Source organism: Mytilus edulis, chromosome 13, assembly GCF_963676685.1.
Source record: "Mytilus edulis chromosome 13, xbMytEdul2.2, whole genome shotgun sequence".
In the NCBI taxonomy this organism is placed as follows: Eukaryota; Metazoa; Mollusca; class Bivalvia; order Mytilida; family Mytilidae; genus Mytilus; species Mytilus edulis.
The window spans coordinates 49,604,041-49,614,095 of NC_092356.1; the positions used below are offsets into that span (position 1 = coordinate 49,604,041).

The 10,055-nt window shown below is 30.4% G+C and overlaps 1 protein-coding gene across 1 annotated transcript; it reads right to left on the bottom strand.

Moving 5' to 3' along the window:
- Window positions 1–343: 343 nt before the first annotated feature.
- Window positions 344–9,425, bottom strand: LOC139501907 (dolichyl-diphosphooligosaccharide--protein glycosyltransferase 48 kDa subunit-like). The gene is made up of 11 exons (XM_071291208.1): window positions 9,177–9,425; window positions 7,438–7,548; window positions 6,835–6,921; window positions 6,433–6,536; window positions 5,918–6,012; window positions 5,528–5,621; window positions 4,822–4,967; window positions 2,872–3,019; window positions 2,089–2,209; window positions 1,336–1,442; window positions 344–739 (listed from the first exon to the last, which is right to left on the bottom strand). Exons 1-11 carry the CDS (start codon window positions 9,319–9,321, stop codon window positions 584–586), a joined length of 1,314 nt encoding a protein of 437 aa, XP_071147309.1. The 5' UTR covers window positions 9,322–9,425; the 3' UTR covers window positions 344–583.
- Between the last annotated feature and the right edge of the window lie 630 nt (window positions 9,426–10,055).

Genomic DNA, 10,055 nt, shown 5'->3' on the forward strand with positions numbered 1-10,055 from the left:
AAGTTCCCCAATTGCAACAATTATTCCTCATTTCAGCTTTATCAGATTATCAAACTATTAATAGGTTTGTATGAATGGAAGAGTTTTTGTCAGAAAATTAAAGCAATAGCATGGTAATAACAAATTGAAGACAGACACTACACAGGATGAAAACTTTGTTGTGTCATCATGTATTAAAATCAAAGGATTTAAACATGCTGAAACATGCTAAATAAAGGGAAGTAAATACCCAATACAATACTGGTAGTCAAAATCTTCAATTTTAACCCCAGACTTGAAAAACAGTTATTGGAATTCATACATCCACTTTAGTCTGGCATAAAACACTAATACATGATATAAATAATTTTAGTAGAAATTTTATTTCAATAAATGTGTACAAAAGTCTTCTTAACTTAATGTCAAAAGTCAGTGTTCCAAAATAATGAAAGAAAAAAACATAAAAAGTAAATGTGACATTTTCTTATGCAAAAAAACAAACTGTTTTTCATTAATGTGAAATATACTTCAACATAAGTAAACATAAACTGTAACTGATAAAAAGTATAAACCTAAAAATTTTGTAAACTACTAAAACTGTGTGTTATTCCTTCTTTTCTTTTGGTTCATCTTTAAAATGTAAGAAGACTATACTAAACAGGACTACTCCCGCCATCATAGAGAAGGCGCTAGCATAGTATGGGAACGCTGAGTAGATAAATCTCTCGTACTGTGTATGTTCTAATGGTCTCACAGATACCTGTAATAAAAAGAACTTAATATTAGCTGGAATTAACATGTGTTTATATAAACAGTAAAATATATTTTTTTTAGGACATGATTGTACTACCTTTAAAGGTGAGTGTTTTGAATATTCAGCTGAATATAATTAAGTCTAAAAACTGACCAGCTTAACATTTGACAAGCTTTATAAACAGATATTTTTACTATAAAACTTCTGAAGTCATAAAAAGGATGCAGAACAGATACAATGATACAGGTAGTAATAAGAGATTTTTCATTCATAACATTCATAGGTACAAGATCCTTGTCATTTTACACAAGTTCTTGTGAAGTTTATACCAATATAAAAATTTAGATATTTCATACTTGCACTTTTTTTTTATTGTTTTTTTTTATTGATTACAAAATCTTAAATTTAGTGCTCTATCCATTTATTCTTGAGAAACCTTTTCTGAAACCCAATCTTTTTCAAGTAAAATTTATCCAAGTACTGCTAACAAGAGTTGATTAATAATGATTTTTCATGAGTCTGAAACATATGGATATGAAGTTTTCAAGAGGTTTTATGCTTTTAATATTCAGAAAATACTTCAACACTAAATAATCTCTCACCTGAGTTGTACTAAACAGATGTGTATAACCTATCCTGTTGTAGTCCACTCTGAACTGGTACACACCATACACATCAGGTAACTTAAAGGTGGTGGAAAACTTTCCATCTGAAAAAAAAAGAATAAGATGTTGTTATAAAACAAAAATAATGAATAAACAAAGCTTTTTTAAGTATATTTTTCAAAAACATGATTGTCGATTTTTAGTATGAAAGAAAGAGACTTGTTATATATATATGTCATCATAATATATATTTTTATTTCTAGAAGAAATATATTTAGGAATCTTCATCCTTACTGACACTTTCTTTCCCATTCAGCATGTTCAGCAATCAACAAGATCAATTGTGAACTTTAATTTTAAAACTTACTCTATGGATGACTTAAATCTGTTTTCTTTTTTCGTAATTGTCTAGGCTTAATTTCAGTAAAAATAACTCACGACGAAAAGGCAATTTATGTTTTTCTTATTACTCATATATATATATATATATTCAAAAACACTAATATGAGTCAATAGGACACTCAGCATTTTCGCATTTCTATATGATCAGTGAACTCTGAAATTTTGGTTAAAACCCTAAATTTGAAAGCATACAGATGCATCAAAGTGTTCGCCTTCCTAGGTTTCAAGTTGATGAAAGCACACAAACTATTTAAACCAAAACAAAAGGGGGAGTAACTCTAACTCATAGTGTGTCCAACAAAACCTATTTATAATTGATGGGACATCAAAAACCTTGGGTATACTTACTTTTGGGTTGTAGAGTGGTTCTTACAAATGGGTCAATTCTGACAAATTCCAGTTGTACATCCTTGGCAGTGAATGGAACCCATTTTCCTCCTTTCAACTCATCAATCACAACTGAATAAGACTGAAATAAAAAAAAAAAAATTATTGTAAAAAATAGATATGTTATTTAATTTTATGTTAGCTACATGATGTATACATTGAACATTGTTGCTACCATATTAAATGCTAGTCAATAGCTGACACAACACAACTTAATCACATAAATATAATATAATTTATTAATCTTTTTTAAAATGTTTAATTCTGTTCAATCCTTTTTAATGTATATCACTCCCTCAGTCAAAGTTTATCTTGGGTGTACATTGATTAGTATTTATGCAAACTTAGCCTTCACATTTCAGCTTGAGCATACCAGATAAAGGCAAATTCCAACAAAGGATACAGCAAATTTAAATGTTTTATTATTTTATGAATAAATAATTAAACCAAGTAATTATCTTAAGACTTTAACATATGAAAGATGTTGTATTTAGGTATAAAACCTACAAGTAACATTTGTACACAATACAGCTGCTTTACATCTATTCACTTTTCATGGTAACAATAATGTGTCCATAGGACAAATCCTGATTCCACACTATCATATTTTCATGTTCAGTTAACTGATTAAAATGGACACACTGCATGAAAATATATTGGTTAGACATAAAAATACAATAATGACTTTATTCTTCCTTTTCCAATTTTCAATAATTTCTTTCAGGTAAAACAACTCAAACTTACCACTTCTTCAAAGACTGTGTAATACTGAGGTGGAGCACTCTCTCCTTTCTTCAAGTGTTTAACAGCTCCTACTCTAAGAACTCCTTTCTCTCTAAAAACCCAGTCAGCCAGGTTAAATGACAACTGTTCATTACCAGATTTATCAAATCTACAAAAGCAAAATATAATCCATAACATAATTGACAAAATTAATCATAAGTTTTGGTAAATTTCATTGCAACTATCAAAATGTCTGAAAAATTGCAAGAAATCTAACAGATTTGACCAGTTATTTTACCGAAAGTATATATTCCATGGTAATATATAGTTGACAATTTTAACATGCCCTATAAGAGGGTTGCATGTCAGGAGCATAATGTTATCCTGATTTGTCACAATGGGTAAACAATTGGTCTTAAAATTGTATCATTCTTTTTAGACGTGTGGAAATGACCTAGATTTATATCACAGTACTGGACTGCAACAACCACAAATATTTTGACCAATTTTGATTTAAAAATATACACATGGACCTTGTTAAATATTGAAAAGATTCAAATTTTGTAAGGGGTCATCCATAATTGTCAACCATTTTCCAAAGTGTACAAAACGTACACTTGGGGGGGAGGGGGTTAAAAAATCAACATTTTTACCGTACGCTTTTTTTTTCCAGAATTTATTTCGTTTCCGTAGGGAAGGCAGATGTATAAAATGGAGAATTGGCTTGGGTGTATTTCTTTTCTTATTTCTTCTTTATTATTTTTACTTGATGATATTTATTTCGATATCATAATTCTCCTCAATCTGGATTGAAAGATTAAAAGATCAAATCATATGAAAACTAAATCATTTTCAAAAATGTAAACTTGTAAATTTTTTAAACAAAAAGTTTGCAAGCATTTCTCAGTACCCCCGATTGTCAATTTCACCTGCTTTATTATAGATCGTTATCGTTTCACTCTGTTTAATAAGCAAAACTGATGGAAACACTAAATTCTTTGAATGTTTTGATTTTGACAAGACACCATTTTGTGAAAAGATTTTAAACTGGTGCTCGATTAATTTCCTTGTAAGGTATTCCAAAACAGTAAACCGGAAGTAGACTTATTTTTCTTAGTATAAGCCTCCTTTAATTAGGAGCACCTCCATATGAAGTTTAACCTTACCCTTCAAAATATCCAATATATGTACACGTTACAGTATACACAAACGATAATAGTGCCACGAATGGCATATTTACAGGGACGTTTTAAATAGAAATACAGGCGGGAAATTTAAAAACTTAAAATGTTTTAAAACATTACACTTTTATTGATTGCTGTCTTAAGCTCTGATTCCATCAACAACTGTCAGTCCATACTTTACCAATGCAATATAACCATGCATTTCCCTTTCTTTGATTCTTAGCATAGTTTATGTGCCCTTTTGTTAATCTTTTGCATGCTCTAGGTGCCCTTTTTCATTGGAGTTCCCACTGTCTGATAGGGGAAACACTAATCTTTGAACTCTTTATTCTAACAAAACACAAGCATCACAGATAGATGTCATCAAATAAAACAGTCAGATATGTTTTAGTTTATTTTCAATGCAAATTTCTATATTAAACTAAAATATAATAAACAGGATCTTCTTTTTATTAAGAATGATTGATTGTTCTCTTGAAATCTGAAAATGGTTGATGTACACTTTTTGAGGGAGGGTAGGGGGTCTGAAAAAGTGTACGTTTTGTACACTTTGGAAAATGGTTGACAATTATGGATGACCCCTAAATATCAAAATGTCACATGGATTAAAGTTTGATGGATATTTACATGATTGTCTATCATTGAAACAGGTAAGCTGTGAAGCGGCAAAAACTTTGCCAAAAATTAGATGCAATAGAACTGTAAACAAAGAATGACTTTTACCTTATTCTAAACCATTCATTTTACTAGAAAAAGAAATGGTGAATATGATTATGAAATGTCTTACTTCTGTTTGCCAATAGCATTCTGTACTGGAGATGTAAATAATTCATCACTGAAGAACTCAAGAGATCCAACAAACACCACTCTGGCGTTGTTTCTGGCCTGTAAAGCTGCAACAAGGAGAGTGTTCTTTCCTACTGCATGGGGATACTGTTAAATAAATAAACACATATGATAAGTTGTTTATTTGTTTTCAAATTTTAAAATTCAAAAATACAACTAAGTAAACTAAAATTGGCATTGTCTCAAGATTGTTTGATTTAATTGTTATTTCACTAAATTTTTATTTGAATGTACACTGTAATCATCATATTTATGTAATTGTGGTATATATTTGAAATCTTAAACATTAATAATAAATAATAAAATGTATTTCTATTGTTGGAATATTTCAGTAAGATTTTTCAGCTGTATATATACCAAGTACATCATTTTACATTGCAGATAACAAAAAACAAAAAATGTTTTGTCAAGTAGTGGCATGAGTTCCAATATGCTGTAGGTAGTTTGGGAACAAAGCCATTAACAAATTTTATAAAGCTTGATACAAAAATTTCTTTAATATTACATTTGTCGATAAAAAATTGATTAAGTCTACCTCATACTTAAAAAGTTTTTCAAGAATAGACAAATTTTTCTTTGACCCTTTAATCGATCACAACACTAATTTGTTGTTCCTCAGCCTATACAGGACAGAACTGTTTACTTACATCATCTATCTTAGTATCAGGGTTGAAGGAGTAGGCTGTAGAGGAGGCATGTAGTACATTCATTACTAATGGATTCTCTTGGTCAGCTACCATACTACAATGAAAGTACATTCATTACAAAATCTTACACAATTCCTTTTCTGTGTAGTGACATCCTATTACCTTTAGAACTGTTTTTTCTTTCTTTTAAAAGATCTGTAGTGTGTCACATTTTCACTGAAAAAAGTATGTTTCACACTTTATCATGTCCAGGCCTCCTTTGGACTCTGGTGGATAGTTATCTTATAGACAATCATTTTATCTTCTTATTTTATATACAAATATAAATTCATTATCATCCAAATATTGTATTGTTTATACTTTATTGTAAGTTTATAAATGAATACCTACCCAACTCCTCTGAACAGGAAAGGTGAGGAAATTTTGCTTCCAACCACCATTGGTGCATCCAACAAGTTCTTTGGTTCAGCAACTATCAAGGTGTGCTGAAAAATAAAAGAGTTGCATTCCATGTTAACATGCTTTTCAAAATTTGTTAAAGTCTCTCATGTCTCTATTGAACAAAAAAAAAAAGAAAATTTCAAAGATTTATAGGTATTAAAAAGCTCAATTTAAAAGATAACAACTCATTTTTATTTTAACATTTGAAAATGTTACTTTAACAAACTAGCAACTAGCATGATAAGTGATTATATATTATTGTGACATTAAGAATAATTTTAACATACAAAAAGCTTCAAAATGAAGAAGTCAAGACTAAAAATGAGGAAAGACAATAATTCTCAAGAATAACTACATTTATTTTCAAGTATACCCTCAAATAAAAGAGAACAGTTGCGCAGCCATAAGTTGCAAAGTGAAATAGGCCGATGGCATTATTTTTTTATGATATTTGCATAACTTACTTTTCCTTGATCGGCCATGTCGTAATTAAGATGATCAATAACAGCTGTCTTCTCCTCATCTAATTCTACACCACATTCTGTAGCCAATTCTCTGATGGTGTCCCCTAAAAACAAGATATCAATACAGCAACATAAGCCAGCACTCAGTAAAGTCTTATATCCATGATATCTAACTATGGGAAAATTCAAAAAAATTACTTATAAAACATGAATAAATAGGAAGAGCAAAACTAATATTGTAAAAAAAATATAATTCAAATTATAAGTTATTTATGAAACAGTTGTATTTCCAAGAGGCTTAGCCACTTCAGTAGTTTTTTTGTTTGAGCCCACATGTTGTTTTATACTCTTTTTAAATAGTGATTATTCATTAAGATCATAAGACTGAACCAAAATACTTACCAACTTGAGAACTAGCAGCAACAAGGACATTGCCCCCTCCATCTATAAAACTGGTGATTGCCTCTACATTTACAGAACCTCCAAACTCTGAATTAAAGAAAATCATTTTTCAAATTTTTTCTTACAAGGTAAATGTAGTCTATACAGCACTTACCAACATGACCAAGTACATGTACTCTGCCTTTTACAAGATTGTTGTCAATATAGTGAACATATTTTGAAGGTGCACATAGGTTTTGGCCGATGTGTTAATTTAACCTAACAAAAAAGCACAATCTATGTTGTTTTTAGTTTTATTCTATGCCTATGGTTTTCATTTTGTTTCAGCATTTGCGCAACACTGCAATGACTGCCTCTTTTGAAGCCAAAATTTGCAGTAGACTTTGTTTTTATTTAGTGTTTATTCTATGTAGCTGTTTTAATTATCTATTGTGTCTGTTATATAATTGCATTTAATTTTTGTTTGTATGTTTGATTCATATATAGTGGATTTAAACATGTTAAAGGGTAGAACAACATGAACAATATTAAATCAAGACAATTTGCATTTTTTTTTAATTCTTTCATGAATACCTTTATGCATGTGTAATAAAATGTGTATACCTTCGACAGATGGTGAAAACAAGATGAGATTGTCATACAAGAATTCTCCATATTTCACCAAGGCCAGGGATGCATCATCAGCTGTCTTGAAGGTCAAATCATATCCTTTCTCTGAAAAAAAAAAAAGAAAATTTTTGTTTTACTTCTATCATAATACACATGAATATGTAATACTAAATCTGAAAGCTTATATATAAATATATGAAATTCTGATGGCATGAGTTTTTGTCATTTACCTAATATACACAATATTATATTGCAATACAATGTAGGTATAAATACAAATATGAAATAATATATCTTACAACATGGATGGAATAAAAGGTGACAGATAACAAGATAATACATGTATATTGAGCATGTTTATCAAGAGATTAACTACTTATTTATGATATTACAACATACATCAATTCAGCATGCTTTGCATTGGCAAAAGCCAATTTTGTCCGGTATGGAACCAGTCTATGATTGACATAGGGAAGTAATTTGTTTAAACTGAGTGTGATAACAGAATCAAATCGGTAATTGGCAAATGGACAAAATTGGACATGTTTTGGGGGTTGGACAGTCACACATTACTGAGTGTTACATAATATATATATATTTAATATTCAGTAGACATAATGTGTGCTTTGGTTTATTACATTGTATGAGCAAAATTAACTAAATATTAATAGTTTTTAATCATCATCTTCAACTTAACATTTGCTTAATGAATTCTTAGAAAACATGTCTAGCTGCATATTTATAAGCGCCAAATTGTCATGATTGTATGCATTGGGTTAAAAACCAAAACGCTTAATGTGTCCAGTTTTATATGAAATCATGAGGTTTCATATGAATCACCGAAACCACTTCTGAGTACTGTATGCAGCATATCGTGCAATTCCCTCACACATAAAAACAGTTAGGCATAATTATCGGAGAATATTTCTACAAATCGTTTTTTTCTAAATATGCATGGCATATACATGTATGCCACTGGACATTAATATGAGGCAGGCATTACCTGTGAATGGGGACGTAGTTTGTTTAAATTATTTTTTTTTGTATTTTTTAAAAATATTTGTTAAAAAAAAGATACGGAAATACCGTAACGTTTCCGATTTTGGTTCTGTTGTTAGGGATTTTACTTGTGACCTTATTTAAGTTGTGACGTCATGTTCAATGTAAACAAAGAAACGCAATGCATCAGGTAGGCCTAACGTTTATTCATACCAAAGACAAAGAATGATTAAAAATGAAATATTGGTATTGTGTTCCTTGAGTTCCTATATTTTACTAGACTAATCAAAGTCTCACGACAACAAGACCGGAAGAAGGAAGTAGAGTTATGTGTTCTGCGCAGATCCGGAAATTAAAAAACACAACAAAAAAAAAAATTCAACGATTTTGAGTTCATTAGTACAATGAAAAATTCGGGAAATTTTCCCAATTTTTTTTTTTTTTTTTATTGAATTTTCTACTGTAATAAAGCAATCAACATGATCAATAGATCATCATGTAAATAATTAATTCGTTTATAAATAAACCGGCATTGATCCAACTACAAAGCACAATGAACTAGGTGCTTAAAATGACATGCAATACAGTATCACATGCATTTAGGCAGAGGGAGTGACATGGTCGTCAAATAGTTTTAAGGGATCATTAGGAGGATATAAATTCCTCCTTAAAATCAAGCAAAAAGTCGATAGAGTTGCATTCCCAACGAGTTACCAATTTCTATAATTTCTAACCTCGCAGTGTTCTAAAAAATATGGAATGTGTTTCTCGTAATGACCAGTTGTCAACCAGAACAAGAGTTTTCTTTCCAGCGAATACTAAAGAACTGGAAATAACTGCAACCACCAAGAGACCGGCGAGTTTCTTGTAGCCTTCCATTTTGATTTTGCCGACGTGGATTTACCTGGTATCCGAATAATTTTCTTAACGATACGTAGTAAAATGAAGGATTAGACACAGTTTATTACTGGTTTCTGCACTGTGGTAATAAATACCAGTAAAATTAATTTGACCAAACCCCAATTCATACTTTATATAATATTAACCTAAAACGTTCGTAAAAATAAAATTCATAACTTCAGTCCGTTACAAACAAATCTGTTTATTTCACAGAAAAAAAGATTGTGTACAGAATTTAACTAGAAAATTTAGTATCGGGAATAATTTTCCAGTGAAAATGATGCTAGTGAAAGTATGCCCGTTTGCATAAAGTGCCGGTCTTTTTTTTAAGGTAAATAAAGGGAACAGTAGTATACCACTGTTCGAACATAAATCGATTGAGAGAAAACGAATCCGGGTTACAAAAAATATGAGCCTAATGAAAAGTAAATTATATCAATCAGATACTGGTAAAATTTAGGACATGGTTATTTACTAAATAAACGCAACGTCGACCGGCATGGGACTTAATTGTTACATGACAAGTTTTAAAAGCATAAACTTAAAGAAATTTTGTAAGGAATTGTACTCTAACAGCACTGTACCAGGTTAGAGGAGCTAGGTTGGGCGCCCGCAAACATGTTTAATACCGCTAAATTTTGTATGTGCCTTTCCCAAGTCCGGAGAATGAAAAAAGTAAAATCACAAAAATACTGCACTCCGAGGAAAATTCA

What these genes read in the sequence shown, in the direction of transcription:
- LOC139501907 (XM_071291208.1), bottom strand. Translation starts at nt 9,321, where the DNA reads ATGGAAGGCTACAAGAAACTCGCCGGTCTCTTGGTGGTTGCAGTTATT. An exon ending in ATTTTTTAGAACACTGCGAG is followed by an intron (nt 7,549 to 9,176) that starts GTTAGAAATTAT and finishes TTTTTTTTTCAG; the next exon opens with AGAAAGGATATGATTTGACC. An exon ending in CTGATACTAAGATAGATGAT is followed by an intron (nt 4,968 to 5,527) that starts GTAAGTAAACAG and finishes TTTATTTAACAG; the next exon opens with TATCCCCATGCAGTAGGAAA.